This window comes from Pogoniulus pusillus, chromosome 24 (assembly GCF_015220805.1).
Source record: "Pogoniulus pusillus isolate bPogPus1 chromosome 24, bPogPus1.pri, whole genome shotgun sequence".
Lineage (NCBI taxonomy): Eukaryota > Metazoa > Chordata > Aves > Piciformes > Lybiidae > Pogoniulus > Pogoniulus pusillus.
The window spans coordinates 10,702,459-10,719,427 of record NC_087287.1 but is presented as its reverse complement, the minus strand read 5'-3'; the positions used below and the strand labels follow the sequence as shown (position 1 = coordinate 10,719,427).

General features: G+C 52.3%; 1 protein-coding gene across 1 annotated transcript in view; it reads left to right on the top strand.

The window, feature by feature from the left end:
* The window catches only part of BAHD1 (bromo adjacent homology domain containing 1), a 42,268-nt gene that overhangs the window by 14,187 nt on the left and 11,112 nt on the right, over positions 1 to 16,969 (top strand). Inside the window, exons 2-3 of the mRNA XM_064163553.1 lie at positions 9,704 to 11,350; positions 16,370 to 16,731. Coding sequence (XP_064019623.1) covers positions 9,721 to 11,350; positions 16,370 to 16,731 — 1,992 coding nt within the window. The 5' untranslated portion in view covers positions 9,704 to 9,720. The remainder of the gene's footprint in view (positions 1 to 9,703; positions 11,351 to 16,369; positions 16,732 to 16,969) is intronic.

Here is a 16,969-nt window from a genome sequence, read left to right as displayed (position 1 = left end):
ACTTGCCTGCTGTCTCTGCAAGTGTTACCTGCAGGTGAATGGCAGAGTCACAGGCTGCTCTGGGTTCATCTAGTCCAACCTCCCTGCCAACAGCAGAGACATCTGTAACTACAGCCCCAAACAACCTGACATGGAAGGGTTCCTGTGACCCTGCTTCAGCGGGGAAGTTGGACCAGATGATCTCCAGAGGTCCCTTCCAACCCCCATCCTGCTGAGGGTGTGTGACACACGATATCATCCATCCATCCATCACCCAGCATGGGGTGTTGAAGCCCTTGGCTTTCCTGGGCTTAAATGACCAAAATCAAGTTTGTGAGGGGATGGTGACTCCTCTGCCTCAGCCAGATGTGGCAGCTGTGATGATCGATGTAGTGAATGGTCCAGAGGCTGTGCTTGGGTTTCTGCAACCCACCCCACCCCCCCGATAGCTCTGCAAAGAACCATTGCTGGGCACTTAAAACCTTCAAGTGCTAATTGCTAACTAATGAAAAGTGTAATCACCAAGTAATTAACTGTAAGTACTTAGTGCTGGTGGAGCTTCAGGCTGGTCTGATGAAGACATTAATAACTTCAGGTTTCAGACTAAAATCTCATTCCTTTCCTCTGCCACTGCATCTTGGGACTTCCCCCACACTCTCACCTTGGTATCCCGAGTCTGTAAACATCTCCCACCTCTCTATCCACTGCCTCACAGGCTGTTTGTTCCCTCAATGCAGGATCACTTAGTAAACTGCTCTTTAAAACCCAAAATAACACCAAAGCCACCCCTGGCTGCATTCAGTCCTGTGAGAAATCAGTGAGTGATGCTGCAGCATCACTCCTGCTCAGTGAATTTTTTTGACTGGCCTAAGACATTAAACCAGTTGAATTGTGACATTTTAAGAGGAGCTTCTTCATTTAGCTTGGACTCATTTGGAACTACTGCTTTTGTATATTGAAAAGAGGGAGAAATGGGCCCTGAATGAGTTTAGTTAGGCTCAGCAGTCTCACCTTGGTCATAACTGCTGCCTGAAGATGAGTGAGTGTACCTCTGGATGGGAGGTGCTGGGTGATGCTGTATCTTGGGAAGGAAAAAATGGTTGCATGTGGATTCTGAAGTGCCTTTAGTGGTTTTTTGAAGTGGTTTAGCTTCTTCAGGAAACCTGTGTGGGCATCTTGCTAATCTAAGTACTGGGATCCGAGATTCCCAGCATGGTGGGAGTCAGAAGGGAAGTTGTTTGGAAGCTTTCCAGAGAAGGAGACTCCACAGCCTCTCTGGGCAGCCTGCTCCAGGGCTCCAGCACCCTCACACCAAACAAGTTTCTCCTCCTCTTCAGAAAGAACCTCCTGGGTTCCAGTTTGTGCCTGTCACTGGGCAGCACTGATAGGAGTGTGGCCCCATCCATTTGCTCTCATACTGCTCTTCTCCAGGCTCAACAATCCCAGGTCTTTCAGCCTTTGCTTCTCAGAGATACTCCAGGCCCCTCAGCATCTTTGTTCCTTTAATGAGCTGGTAGTGGGTGTCCTATAACTTCACACTTCCCTCTCTGGATCTCCACGTGTAGAAATTCTGCCCAATTTGATGAGAAGATCTTTTAAGATTCATCCACATCTGAATTTTTTACTCGATAAGTTCAGCTTCAGATTCAAGCTCCGCTTACTGTTCAGTGCAGTGCTGCGGTCTGTAGGACAGAGAGGGAAAGAGAATGGTTGCTCACAGGGTTTCTGGTGGGAGTGCAAGAGCTTTGTGAAGCCCTTGACTTCAATTCTGGATTGAAACTGAAGCTCTCAAATGGGAAACCGCTCAGCATGAGTTGTCTTCTGCCCTGTGTCCTCAGCTGAGGCAGTGTGGAGGATGCTGTTTCTGTAGAGACTTTCAAGACCTGTCTGGATGCATTCCTGTGTGACCTGCCCTAAGTGATCCTGCTTTGGCAGGGGGGTTGGACTCTGTGACTTGGTGATGCTGCTATGTCGAGTGATGGTAGGGAATTGAGAATGAAGACACAAAGTCTCTTTTCTTTTGAAGTGCTGCTGCAGTGTGAACGTAAGGAGGAATTCAGACCTGTGATGAAGGAAATGTGAAATCCCACCAAGGTCTACAACTTCTAGAATCACAGAATCATTTGGGTTGGGAAAGCCCTCTAAGGTCGAGGCCAGCCACCAGTGTAACACCACCAATGCCATTAAACCATATCCCCACGTTTATCAAACACCTGCAGGGAGGGTGACTCCACCACCTCCCTGGGCAGCCTGTTCCAATGCTTGAAACTTGCTTTGCATGGCCCAGGCTGAAGTTGAAGTAAGATTGGTAGTGCTTTTAAAACTGTTTAGAAAAGACTTTTTTTTCCAGCTGGAAGGTGATGCTGTCTTAAGGACTTACTCAGGAGCTGACAATCCATTCAGATGACAGTTGCAGGCTGAAGAGGTGGTTCTCATCAGCGTGGGGCAGCTGGGGATGAGTCAGAAGACAAGAATCCTCAAAAATACTCCATCAACTTGTTACTTAATGTAGCCTTTTTTTTTCCCTGCTTGGTTTTCAGGGTTCTGTGAATTTCAGCTGAGGTTATAAACGCACATGTCTGTTAAATGCTAAAATTCAGGCTCTCTCCTGCTCTCCCTGAAGGTGATGAGTGATGAAGGCTCTACCTGCAGCTGCAAAGCCAAGTGTTGAGGCATTGAGGTTCTGTGGGATGCTCCAAACTGAGGAAAAGATGAAGATAGTAGAAAGGGGAAGGGGGGAGAAAGAAGATTAGAAAAAAAGTTCTTGGAGTTATATTTTGGGATCGGATTTAAAGGGTGGTTAATGCAATGGGATGTTGAAGGAATGTTTTGTCTTCCCTGGAACATCCTGGGTTGCTGTTTTTCTCCCCTAAAGCACCTTTTGTTGAGCACTAACATGTTGTCTTGGGATCTGAAGAGTGCTGTGCTGACAGTCTGTAATCATCACAGAATCACAGACTCGTTTGGCTTGGAAGGGACCTTCAAGATCATCTAGTTTCAAGGCAGGGACACCTCCCACTAAACCAAGTTGCTCAAGGCCCCATCCAACCTGGCCTTGAACACCTCCAGGGAGGGAACAGCCACAGACTCCCTGGGCAACCTGTTTCAGTGCCTCACCACCCTCACTGTAAAGAATTTCGTCCTAATCTCCAGTCTGAAGTTAGGCTGGAAGAGAGGGGAGCTTCAGTGTCCTTCTTATGTTTGGGGCTCCAGAGTCAAAAGAGTTGAATGTGGAGGGAGGTGTACCAGAGAGAGGAAAAGGAGGGAAGTTTGGATCTTGAGATAGGATGGCAGTGACAGCTTCTAAGTGGAGAGGAGCTGGCAGGGTTACACCTGCCCTTGGAATCCCCAGAGGCAGCAGTTTTGCAGATACAGGTGTCAGACATGGAATCATGGCACATCCTAAATTATTGAAGCTGAGCAGCTTAGAGGAAGCTCCTAAAGCTGTTGCAGAAGAGTGTGACTATGAGATATGGAAGAGCTTTCCTATTTACCTTGTTCTTCAAAATAAAGCCTGGGAAACAATTAGTGATTCCACTTCATGCATGGAGCCAGGAATGGTGCCAGAGCTCTCTGAACAAAGTGACACATGATTGATATTTTCCCAGACTCAGCCTTCTGAGTTTAGTTTTGCATTTTGCATCTAGAGAGGATCAGATGAGTTGAGCTTGATTCACTTATCTTTTTTCCCCTGTAAACCTCGATTAAGTTGATTGGCAAAGCTTCTTCTCCTTCTAAAAGCATGCCTCTCAGAGCTGTCCCAAAATACTCCTGACTTGGATTTTCAGGCTAGTTGCAGGCATCTGGCGAGGCGTTGCTGGCGTAGCTGGCACGCAGGCAGCTCTGCAGAACCTATTTAAAGTGCTGATACGTAGCTCTTTGGCAACGTGTGGCATTTAATACCTCTAGTACTTTGTGTGGTGTTGTAGTTTCTGCTGCTGCTGTGCTCTGGGATGTTCCAGAAGAAATGCAAAATCCCTGGGAAGCTTGAACCCTCCTGCTTCTTGAGTGGTTCACTCTGTGCAGCCCTAACCCCTGCCCAGGGCGCATCTTGCCTGCTCTCAAAGACAGCAGTGACCCAACACAACTCGTGGCATGAATGAAAAGCATCTCTCAGCTCTGGACGTGCGTTGATGGGAGGAGAGAAACGAGGCTGTTCTGCAGCCCGATGAGCTCTGCACGGTTTGCTCTGATGGAGCTTTGGATGGGCCTCAGGAGGGAAATTTGGGCTGCACTCCGGGAAGGCAGATCGCAGCCTGCAACAATTAGAGTTATTGTAAATGTTTGGGATTGGAAGAGCGCTTCTGCTCCTGGGACTCGTGTGCTGTGTGGGTAATTCCAGGCGGGATACCTGGCAGTGCTCTGATTTATCCAGCTTTCCCAGCACTGCCGGGACGCTGCCTTCACACAACACCTTCCCTGCAGCACCGGCAGTGATTTGCCGGCAAAAGCAGCAGGGAGGAAGGAGCCAATCCTCCAGATACTTAAAGTTTTAGAGCTGTTGTCACAGCCTAAGCTGCACCACTTTAAGTGGATAAAACTTCCCTGAGCAGACGGGGGCTGAGCATCGGCGAAGCGCACGGAGAGGAAGAGCTTTGTCATCGTCACTCCTGGTGCCTGACGGAGCTGCCAGATGGGTGAGGAGCTTTGCAGGCTTGGCGTTCCTGTGCTTTTGGCATCAGCTCCTTGGAAGGAGCACACCTCTGTAGGAAGCGTTGGGAAGGAAGTGGTGCTTGAACCACTGCCCCACTCACTCCGAGAAGGACGTTGAGGGGGTTGGAGCATGTCCACAGAAGGTCAAGGAAGCTGAGTAAGGGTCCTGAGAAGCAGGTCTGATAGGGAGCAGCTGAGACCTGGGGTTGTTCAGCCTGGAGACAAGGAGGCTGAGGAGAGACCTTCTGGTTCTCTACAACTCCCTGAAAGGAGGTTGGAGCCTGGTGGGGGTTGTCTCTTCTTCCTTGTGTCAGATGATAGAATGAGAAGAAAATGAGAACTAGGAAAAAGTTTTTCACAAAGAGAGTGGTCAGGCACTGGAGTGGGCTGCCCAGGGAGGTGATGGAGTCACCAACCTTGGATGTGTTTAAGGGTCGTTTGGATGTGGTGCTTAGGGATATAGTTTGAAATGAATCTTGTTGAGTAGGGTTATAGGTTGGACTTGGTGATCCTGAGGGTCTTTTCCAACCTGGATGTTTGTGTGATTCTGTGTGCGAGGAAATGGGCTGAAATTGTGCTAGGGGAGGTTTAGGCTGGAAATCAGGGCCAATTTCTTTCCTGCAAGAGTGGTCAGGGATTGGAACAGGCTGCCCAGGCAGGTGGTGGAGTCACCATCCCTGGAGGTGTTCAAGAAACATGTGGACATGGCACTTGGGAACATGGTTTAGTGACCCTGGTGGTGTTAGGTTGATGATTGGACTCGGTGATCTTAGAAATCTTTTCCAACCCAAACAATTCTGTGATCCTAATGGGTGGTCCCAGATTAGTTCCTTCTAATTTCCCTTGTAATCAAGTGATGGAGAGGCAGAGACAGATGCTGCAGCTGCGTGATTACGGAAGATGCAGCTGTTAACACACTTGCTTTTTCTCCTGCTAATGAGGCATCAACTCTCTCCTGATTTTGCTGTTTGGGTAGTGGCTTTATTCTAGCAGAAAATTGGACCAGTGTTGGGTTTTTTGAATTTTTCTTTTTTCCTCATCTGGTTTGGGTTCAGCAGCTGTCAAGAGAGTTTTTCAGAACTAGTGTACTTTGAGAAAGGAAGCAACAATTCCAGGAGCTTTGAAATGCTCCATGGGCTGTGGATGAGGCTTTTTAGTCCAAGCTGCTTCACTGAACTTGGAGTTGTACCTGAATGTCTCCTCACTGTTTGTTAATCCAGGTCCTCAGCTGAGAGCAATAAATGGGTGGTTCTGGCAGGAATATTTTCACTTTCAGTTCTTTGCCTTATGCTGTGATTTCTTGGAGGATCCTGGGCACCGTTGGACTTTCTTCTTTGCTTTGTGAAGTGATACAAAGGTGGAAAGAAGATGCAGAGCCCTAATGCTCTGAAGTGAGTACAATACCTGCTGTAACTAAACTCAACATGACTCTGATTTTTGAGGCAAGAAGCACTCTGTTGTCAGATGGTTTTGTTGTGAGCAGCGTTGCAAAGCCTCTGTGCTGAGCTAGGGGAAGAACAGAGGCTGTTAGATGAAGGCGAGCCAGTCGCCTTAGCTGCTCCGTGCTTTGTGCCAGGAAGGGAATCACAGAGTGCTGGGTTGGAAGGAGCCCCAGGGATCATCTGCTCCAACCTTTCTAGGTAATAGCAGAGTTGAAATGAGATGGAATAGCAGGGACAAAGCCGGCTGTGTGATGCAGAGGACTTGGGGGTTGGACTGGTGGATGGTCTCCAGAGGTTCCTTCAAACCCCCACCATTCTGTGACTGATCATGTAGGCATGGAGAGGATTCTTGGTAGTCCCAGTGTGCTCAAGATGACTTCAGTTCATTGCTGGCTCAGTTTGGCCGCTTGTGCAAGAAGAGCTCTGAATTGAGGGAAGTTGGCTGGCTGACTTGATAAGCGTCCTCCCAGATTCCAGAACCTGTTTTTTTTCTTCTCAGAAAGACATAGCTCCTCACAGAGCACCCTCCTCTGTGGAATCATAGAGTAGCTTGAATTGGAAGGGACCTCAAAGATCATTCAGTTTCACCTCCCCCTGCCATGGGCAGGGACACCTTCCACTAGACCACGTTGCTCAAAGCCTCATCCAGCCTCATCTTAAACACTTCCAGGGATGAAGCATCCACAGCTTCTCTGGGCAGCCTGTTCCACCTCACCACTCTCAGAGATATCCAACCTAAATCTACCCTACTCTAATTTCAAACCATTACCCCCTGTCCTGTCGAGATCAGCAGACACTAACCAAGGAAGGCTTCCCAAGTGCAACAGGGTGTAAGGGACACTTAGTGTCCCCAGAACACATTGGGACATCAGGAAAAGCTTTGTCCACCCCACAGGGGCTTTCAGTTGCTGGGTCTCTTGTAGTTAATGCACATATAGACAAGGCAATTAAAACACATGGGGCTTGTTTCAAACAGATAATCTAATTATGGGCTTGATTAACCCTTATCAAATGAACAGTCCTTGGGTAGCTTTGTTCTCAGTGCCGTAGAAGCAGTCAGAGCTTTAATTAAGAGCCTCAGAAGTGGCAGAGCAGCATGGATGGTGTGGATGGGAGGGGGTGTGCCAGCAAGGATCTCACTGCAGAGAGGATCAAACCACCCCTAGGTGGATGCCTGTGTGAGGATTGACTCTTTGGTGCCAATAAAGGGAATCTGACTGGTTAATAAACACCATTAAATCAAGCACTTGTGCTGTCCTCCTCTCTCTAATGCTCAGGTACAGACTTCATTAATTCTATTCCAATATCACTTAATTAGGCTGATTGGGAATGTTTATGGGTTGCTCTCACCTGCCTGTCTCCTTCCTCAGCATCACCTACAGCTGTTAGGTGGATGGTTGCTCTCCAGGCTGCCAAATTGCTCTACTCTCTTGGACCTTCAGAAGAGGAGGTTGAGGAGAGACCTTTTCACCCTCTTCAACTGCCTGAAAGGAGGTTGTAGGGAAGTGGGGGTCATTCTCTTCTCATATGCAGCAAGTAACAGGGCAAGACAAAATGGCCTCAAGTTGTGTAGGGGAGGTTCAGGTTGGATATTAGGAGCGATTTCTCCCCAGAAGGGGTTCCTAGGCACTGAAACAGGCTGCTCAGAAAGGAGGTGGATTCCCCATGCGCGGAGATGTTTAGAAGTCGAGTGGACGTGGTGCTGAGGAATGTGGTTCAGCAGTGGTGGCACTGCGAGCTGTAGGTGAGTGGCTGGGCTTGATGATCTCAGAGGTCTCTTCTGACCTCAGCAGTTCTGTGGTTCCTCATACATCTGTCATGAGCCTGCTGCGTGAGTTCAGAGCCAGACTACTTCTGTGATGTTCTAGCCAGCAAGGGAGGTCCAGATAGCCTGAAGGTGTCTGGCTTGCCAGCGATTTTGTTGGGGTGCTAGGTACCTTCAGCAAGGCACTCCCTGGGCCAGGTTGTCTCTTTCCTCTGTATTGTAGTAATTTGTGTTGATTTTCAGCAGTGACTTGACATGGATGAAAAGTGAGGAACCTCATGAGTAAAACCTCCTGAAGGAATGAGGGGTGATCTGCTGGGAAGCAGCTCCTTGGTGGGCTGGTGGACAACAAGGTTTCCATGAGCCAGCATTGTGCCCTCATGGCCGAGAAAGCCAATGGCCTCCTGCCATGTAGGAAGACAAGTGTGGCCAGCAGCTTGAGGGACCTTCTCTTCCCTCTCTGCTCTGGCCTGCTGAGGCCACTGCTGAAGTCATGCATCCAGTTCTAGGCTCCCAGTTCAAGAGAGACGGGGAACTATTGGAGAGAGTCCAGTAGAGGCTTTGAGGGCCTGGAGCATCTCCGTGAGGAGCAAAGGCTGAGAGCCCTGGGGCTGTTAAGCCTCGAGAAGAGCAGTCCCAGAGGGCATCTGCTCAATGCTCAACGAGAGCTAAAGGAGCTGTGGGGGGGCAAGAAGATGAGGCCAGGCTCCTGTCAGTGGTGCCCAGTGACAAGACAAGGGGCAGCAGGCACCAACTGTGACCCAGGAAGTTCTGTCTTGAAGATGAGGAGAAACTTGTTTGGTGTGAGGGTGCTGGGGCCCTGCAGCAGGCTGCCCAGAGGGCTGTGGAGTCTTCTCTGGAGACATTCCAATCCACTCCAAACATTGTGCTCCGGGGCAGGCTGCTGTGGGTGCCCTGCTCTAGGCTTGAACTGGATGCTCTCCAGAGGTCCCTTCCATTCCACCATGCCAGCGTTTGGTGAGTGACATACAGATGAGTATCTCTCTCTTTTTATCTCCCTTAAATGTACTTTTGGGGTCTTTTTGCCAAGTGTGGTGATTTGGTTACCCATCCACAGTGCTGGTGCCAGGGGCTAAGCTGGACGGGCGTTTGCGTGTGCCCAGTTCCTCATGCTGGCAGACCTCTGCCTCAACCCAAGCTTGTGTATCACCCGAGTAGGTGAACTTTCTCCTTCTCTTTTGTCTGACTGTTTTGGAGAGTGACACCCAAAAGCTCTGCCTCAATCGCTATGCCAGGGATCAAATTCCAGAGGTTTCTTCCTGCCCTGGACCAGATTCTGGGTCAGCTTTAGCAAATCTGATGGACATTTGTAGTGTTGGAAGGAGCATTGGTGTAACAGGGAATGTGCTGGGGTGAGAGCTGGGTGGAACAACCTTCTGGGCTGTCCCACCTGCTGTGGCATTTGCTGTCACCGCCTTGCCTTTAATTACTCTTATGTTCTGTGGCTTAATACTGAAGCACAGCTCCTGTGTCTTAATTGGCTTAACTGGCCAGCACCCAAAAAGATTCAACTGTGGATGGAAACAAGCTTCCCAAATATTTCCTCATCGGCAGTTGGCGCGTTGTGAGGAGATGGGCCTGAAACTGTGCCAGAGGAGGGGAGCAACTTCTTTGCTGCAGGAGTGGAACAGGCTGCCCAGGGAGGTGGTGGAGTCACCATCCCTGGAGGTGTTCAAGAAATGTGTGGACGTGGCACCTGGGGACATGGTTTAATGGGCATGGTGGTGTTGGGTTGAGGGTTGGACTCGATCGTCTTAGAAGTCTTTTCCAGCCCGATCAATGCTATGAGTCTGTGGGTCCCGTTCAGCCATATTAATGGATGTTTCCTTCTGTCCCTCCCCAGGACTGGACATTGATCCTATGACGCATGCCCGGAAGAAACAGCTCTTCCTTCTGAAGCACCCAGCTGGTTCTGCTGGCCAAGCCTCATCACCCACGGGCAGCAGCAGGATGGAGAGGACTGAAGCGGAGTGTGACGAGCAGCGGGACGGAGATGCCGCCGAGGCCCCCAGCTGCCCCGGCGGGTTTGTGGGGACGAACAAAGCCAAGAGCCTGCACGAAGTGCGCAAGACCTACCCGCTGCGGAGACGGCTGCTGCCCTCGGTCAGCAAGAAGACCTGCAAGGTGCTCCTCACCAGGCTGGAGGATGTGGCTGGGTCCCTGTCAAAGCAGACCCAGAGCTGTCAAAAAAAGGACCTTCCCAGCTGGATGGAAGGTTTGGGACCTGCCTTGTTCCCCGAACAAGTTCAGGCTGTGGGCGCAGGGCAGAGCGATTCAGCCGGGGAAAAGCGCGCGGGGACTTACGCAGGGATGGAGCAAGAGCTGGAGGCTGCTCCCTCGGAGCCCAGGAAGCGCCGGCTGGCCTCGCTCAACGCGGAGGCGGTGAACAACCTGCTGTTCGAGCGCGACGAGGCTCTCTTCAGCCGCCGCTGCCGCAGGGACTCGGCCAGAGCCGACTGCGGCGGCAAGGGCCTGCACTGCAGAGCTGGGGACACCTGGCCCGTGCTGGAGAAACCAGCCCAGGCCAAACCGGGCAAGGGCAAGAGCCGCCACGAGCCCGCCCAGAAGTGCAACAGCTGCGACCACTCGCTAGAGGAGGTCTTTGAGGATGGGACAAAGAGGGAGGATGGAGCCGTCTCCTATCACCCTGCCCCAAAGAGACTGGCCAGCCTGAACGCCGTGGCCTTTCTGAAGCTGACCCATGAGAAAGACCAACCCCTGAAGCCGAGGAGTAAATCTGATGGAGAGGGCAAGTCCGAGAACCACTGTTCAAAGTCAACGCTCAAATGGGCCAAAGCTGGCAGGAAGAACTGCGTCAAGGCTAAGAAGGAGGTGGCTGGTTTGAAAGTGGAGAGTCAGCATGGCTGGCAAGGACTCACCCTAGGAGCTTTTGGGAAAGGAGAGCAGCAGGACTCCTCTAGGCTCTACGGGACAGCAGAACCTGTCCCTTACGAGTCGCTGTCCAGCTCCTACGCCAGCACAGAGGGTTTCTACCACAGACTGCCTTTGCTCATGGGTGGCCAAGCTTCCATGAAGCCAGAGTATGGAAGGCCTGGAGAGAAATCCCCGACCCCCAAACAGGAGTTCCACCAGCCTTCCTTCCCCGTGCAGCAGTTCCCTCCCCTGCCCGTGCCCGGGAACCACACGGACTGCGGATGCCTCTTTGAGTCCTCGGATCTGCCGCCGCTGAACGGGTTTTACGTCTACTATGGCCAAAGCGGATACAGTGGCTACTCCCACTGCTCCCTCTACCCCAAGGACCAGCTTTCACAACCTGCTACCTGCGAGGGGCTCTTGGTGTCACCCACTTCCTTGCCATCGGGTGCTCATTTCCAGCCACTTCCCTGGTGTAACTCTCCGTACTGCTGCGGGGAGGGGACGACCATCAACAGCTACAGCGTCTGCGGGGTGGTGCATGTGCCCGAGGGCAGGGTGGGCAGCCTGCACACGGGGCGCAGCAGCTACCCCTACAAAATGCCTTTTGCAGCAGGTAAGGCGCACTCAGGAGCGGGGGGACAGGCTCTGCTCACTTGCTCCCTGGGATAGGACAAGGAGCAATGGATGGAAGCTGCAGCACAGGAGGTTCCAGCTCAACACAAAGCGGAACTTCCTTACTGTACAGGCTCTGGAACAGGCTCCTCAGAGAGGTTATGGAATCTTCTTCTCTGGAGACTTGCAAGGCTTGTCTGGATGTGTTTTCCTGTGTGCCCTGAGCTAGATTGTCTGGTCCTGCTTTGGCAGGGGAGTTGGACTGGATGATCACTTTGGGTCCCTTCCAACCCCTGACATCCTGTGAGCCTGTGATCTTAGCATACAGTCAGAGTCGAGGGATAGGGTGGGTTGGAAGGAACCTTAAAGATCATCCATTTCCAACCCCCTGCCATGGGCAGGGGCAGCTCACACTAGCCAAGGTTGCTCAAGGTCTCACCCAGCCTAGCCTTGAATATTTCCAGGGAGAGGGCAGCCACAGCGTTCCTGGGCCGCCTGTTCCAGCACCTCGCCACCCTCACTAGGAAGAATTTCTTCCTAATCTCCCCTCTTCCAGCTCAAAGCCATTGTCCCTCTTCCTGGAAGGAAGCCCTTGTCAAAAGTGCCTCCCCAGCTCTCCTGCAGCCCCCTTCAGGCACTGAAAGGTTGCTCTAAGGTCTCTGTGGAGCCTTCTTGTCACCAGAATGAACAGCCTGTCCTCACAGGGGAGGTGCTCCAGCCCTCTTGATAATCTTCATGGCCACTCCAGCAGGTTCATGTCCTTCCTATGCTGGATACAGTACTCCAGGTGAGGTCTCATCAGAGCAGAGTGGACCAGCAGAATCACCTCCCTGCTCCTGCTGGCCACACTTCTTTTGATCCAGCCCACCTCACAGTTGTCTTCTGGGTTCACATTGCTGGCTCATGTGGAGTTTTTCATCAAATGACAACTCTGAGTCCTTCTCCAGACTGCTCTCAAGCTACTCCCTGCCCAGCCTCTCTTTGTGTGTGGGATTGCCCCAACCCAGGTGTAGGACCTGGCACTAGGCCTTGTTGAACTTCACGAGGTTGGCATCTTGGTTGGTGTTCCTAGGAGAAGGTGGCTTAGGGATGTCTCTGGTTGCCAGGAGGCAGGCTGAGAAAGAATTCACCTTTCACCTCCCCTTCCCCCTCCTGAGCCCTGAGGGATTTTCCCGATGAAAGGTCTCATTGGTGTGGAGAGCAGAGAATTGGTGAAAGGATTGGGCAGTGAGAAGGTGACTCATGACTTGTGTTGGGGCTAACCACTTAGCTTTGATCTGTGTCAAATGAGTGGGGCTTAGCTGCTGCGTGCTCTGCTGTGCTGTGCTGCTCTGAGCAGAGGCAGCTCAGCACCTGGGGCTGAGTTTCTCCTCCCTTCCCCAAGTCTCTTTCTCAGGACCAAGCTGGCCTTGCAGAGCAGCGTGAACAAGCAGCATTGCCTGGGTCTTTAAGACTCATACTGGTGGGGACTGCAGCCTCACAGGATGTTGTAGATGATGTAGATGAGATCTCAAGGGTTGTGTAGTGGTTCTGTGTGGGGCTTCTGCTTGAGCAGGTGCTTGTCCTGGTGATACAAGTGCCAGCGAGGCTGTGGGTTGGGTGAGCAGTGCTCCTGTCTTTGCTCATGATGTCTGAAGGTGAGACCAGTGATGGTGTCAGAGATTCCTCAGCTGCCTGCCTGCCTCAATCCTGTCCCCAGGCTGTTTTCAGGCTTCACTTTATCTCCGAGCTTTGCCTTTGCTGGTGATAAACCTCTTGAAATATTTCAAGCTAGTGGTTGGGAGGTGGTTACCAGACAGCAGGACATTGTCTAGAGACCACCTAGCTGATGCTGCAGGACCTGGCCCTTGGTCTGGTCCAACCCCATCCCATTGACCTCAGTCCATTGATCCAGCCTGGCCAGATCCATTGGTAGAACCTTCTCACCCTTCAGCAGATAAACACTGCCACCCAGTTTACTGCCATCTTCACACTGGGTAAGGGTACACTCACCCTCTTTGTCCAGGTGAGCTGCTGGGTGCTCCTGATGCTGGCAGGGGCAGGACTGGTTCCAGGGACATGTGTTGTCTAGCTGGGTGTCACCCTGCTGCTGAGACTTTCTGTGGTGTGGTTTCCTTCCTGTGAGCAGCTCTGGTTTAAAAGCCTGTGACCTTGGAGTGTGGAGTGGATGGAAGCGTACAGGGAGGTCTCCTGGAGCATTAGCAGTGAAGAGATGATTTTTGGAGACATGCTTCTGGAATCACAGTCTTCCCTGGAGTAGGTTATCTTGGTGATTTCAAGGAGAACTTTGGCTGGAAACAGGCTCCCACCTGAGAGCACTGACACGAGAGGTTCCAGCTTGATGTGTCCTGTGCCTTGTGTGATACCTGTCTTGCTTGGGCATGCACATGTCTGTTGGGTATGAGTCAGGGGATCAGGCTGTCATCTGGGGCAGTCATGGGCTGCCATGCATGAGGGAGAGGCATTGCTTTCCCTGCCCCATGATGGTTTGAAAGTGGGACAGTAGGGGTGAGCTTGAACAGGCTGTGAGGTGCTCCAACTCCAGTGGAGAGGCTGGAAGTGTCTGTGACCAAGGAAGGAGTCTTGGGGGGTCCAGCCAGCCAACTTTGCACAGTTACCCTGAAGCTGGGTAGGTATGGAGCTCCATCCTGCTTTAGTCCAAGCTGGAAAACTGCTTCTGGAAGCAAAACACTTGAGGTGATTCCTGCTTTGTGGTACCTGAGACTCGCAGCTGAGGGCTCAGCTCCTAGGGGAGCTGCTGTTCAGGGTCAGCAGGGTCTGTGATGGTCCACAGCAGTCCTCACTCTTGCAGGCTTTGCTGCAGCTCTTTTGGGGAGGGTCAGGGGGGAGACAGGAGGCAATAATTCCCTGTCACTGCAAGAGGATCCCAGCAGTTACTCAGCTGGAACTTGGTGACTTCAGCAGTGCAGGCCACAGAGCTTCTCTAACATACTCTGATCTGAAGGTGTCCTTCTAGCCACCCCAAAAAACATGCTTTGATTTCAGCCAGGGCAAGTGTAGGGTCCTGCACCTGGGGAGGAAGAACCCCCTGCACCAGTGCAGGTGAGAGGTGACCTGCTGGGAAGTAGCTGCAAGGAGAAGGACCTGAGAGTGCTGGTGGACAAGTAGTTCACCAGGAGCCAGACGTGTGTGGTCAAGAAGGCAAATGGGCAAAGGGGGTTGTGGGCAGCAGGGTGAGGGAGGTTCTGTTTCCTCTCTGCTATGCACTGGTGAGGTCACATCCGGAGTCTTGGGCCCTGTTCTGGGCTCCCCAGTTCAAGAGAGACAGGAACAGCTGGAGAGAGTCCAGTGGAGGCTGGGAGGATGCCGAGGGGCCCAGAGCATCTCTGTGAGGAGGAAAGGCTGAGAGCCCTGGGGCTGTTGAGCCTGGAGAAGAGCTGCCCCAGAGGGGATCTGCTTAATGCTCAGCAAGAGCTAAAAGGTGGGAAGCAAAAGAATGGGGCCAGACTCTTGTCAGTGGTGCCCAATGAGAGAGCAGGTGGCAGAGGGCACAAACTGTTACCCAGAAGGTTCCATCTGAAGATGAAGAGAAACTTGTTTGGTGTGAGGGTGCTAGAGCCCTGGAGCAGGCTGCCTAGAGAGGTTGTGGAGTCTCCTTCTCTGGAGAGATTCCAAATCCCCCTGGCCATTATACTCCTGGGCAAGCTGCTGTGGGTGCCACTCTTTTAGCATGAGGTTTGTGCTGGGTGATCTCCAGAGGTCCCTTCCACCTCCACCATGCTGGGAGTTGGGAAGTAGGAGTGTGGTGTATCTTGGTCTGGGAGCTTTCTTCCTGCTGACAGCAGGGAGCTCAGCCCCTGCTGGACTTGTTGGCCTGGGCTGTGGGCTTGCTTTGTGCCTGCTGGAGCATGTGAGGAGTTCTGAGATGCTTTTGAGGGGCAGCCTCAGCTGAGCTGGTGACCTGGCGTGGTTCAGGCGTCCGCTGTAGGGCCAGGACTCTGCTGAAGGCAGCAGCCTGCATCATCTTACTGGCTTCTGTTGCACCTCGTTTCGTGTTTCTGGAGCTAATTTGGAGAATCTCCTCAATTTTCCCTGATTAAGAGAATTTGGCTGTTGGAGAGAAGCTCTGGCAGCTTCTGCTGGTGTGGTTTAATCCTTCCCAGCCTTTGGATAAGCCTTTGATTTCCTTTGTACACAGTGACAGGCTGGAGCTGCTTTGGAGCCTGGCCAGCCTCCCGTGCCGCGCTGGCGGGCGCTACCTCGGGGGGGCTCAGATGGCTTTGTTGTGGCATCAGCAGCAGCATGTTGGAGCAGCTCAGGCTCAGAAATGGCTTAGCTTTGGGAATCCACCGACAGTGCAAAAGGAAATTGCAACCTGCAGGGTCTTTTACTGCTGTCACAGAATGGGGGAGGTGGAAGGGACCTCCAGAGATTGAGCCCAAGCCTCCTGCCAAGGCGAGGTTCACCTCGGGCAGGTCACACAGGAATGCAACCAGATAGGTCTTGAAACTGTCCAGAGAAGGAGACTCCACAATTTGTCTGGGCAGCCTGCTCCAGGACTCCAGCACCCTCCCACCAAAGAAGTTTCTCCTCATCTTCAGATGGAGCCTCCTGGCTTCCAATTTGTGCCTATTGCCCCTTGTTCTGTCACTGAGCACCACTGATAAAGAATCTGGCCCCATTTCTTGCCCCCCCCATCCTTTAGTTCTGTTGAGCACTGAGAAGATCCCCTCCCAGGCTGCTCTTTTCCAGGCTCAAAAGCCCCAGGGCTCTCAGCCTTTCATCCTCACAGAGGTGTTCCAGTTCCCCTCAGCACCTCTGGACTCTCTCCAGTAGTTCCCTGTCCCTCCTGAACTGGAGAGCCCACAATTGGACACAATATTCCAGATGTGACCTCACCAGGCCAGAGCAGAGCAGGAGGAGAACCTCCCTGGACCTGCTGACCACATTCTCCTTCATGCTCTGTAAAGCAATAAAGGGGATTTTGGGGGAAGGTGGTGGCAGTTTGGGACGGTCTGGATTGTGTAGTCATCTGCTGTCTCTTCTTCCCTTCTGCTAGAGGGCTGCAAGTCTCTGGACCAGCTGAACCTCACAATCCCCGTGGCAGGACACCCCGCATCACCTGCCCACCCGCTCTCAGGATGTCCTGTCCCCAGCGTGCCACCGGCTGCAGAACCTGTTCCTCATCTGCAGACCCCCAACTCTGACCCTCAGACCATGGCCCGAGAATGTCCGCAGAGCTCCAAGCCCCCCAGCGGCTCCAAGTCCGGGCTGCGCAACACCACGGGCTGCCTGCACGCCGCCGACAGCAAGGCGGCAGGAGCTCACTCCCACCCCAAGCAGCAGCGCATCAGCAGGAGGAGAGCCACCAACGGCTGGATCCCCGTGGGCACCGCCTGCGAGAAGGCTGTCTACGTTGTGGTAGGTGTTTGTGGCCACTGCCATTTGTAGCTCTTCAGGAGACTGAGGTTGTGAGAGTCTTCTGGTTCCTGGCTTCGGGGTGGAGGTGCCATCTAGAACCTCTTGTCCAAGCAGATAGTGCTTTCTGGCTTCTCTTCAAGGCCAAGCTGCTCTTGGCTTTGTTTTCCTCCTGTGCCCTGGCACTACTTTGCACAGCGTGACGAGCAGGGCAGGAGAACCTGCTGCTCCTCTGCTAGCA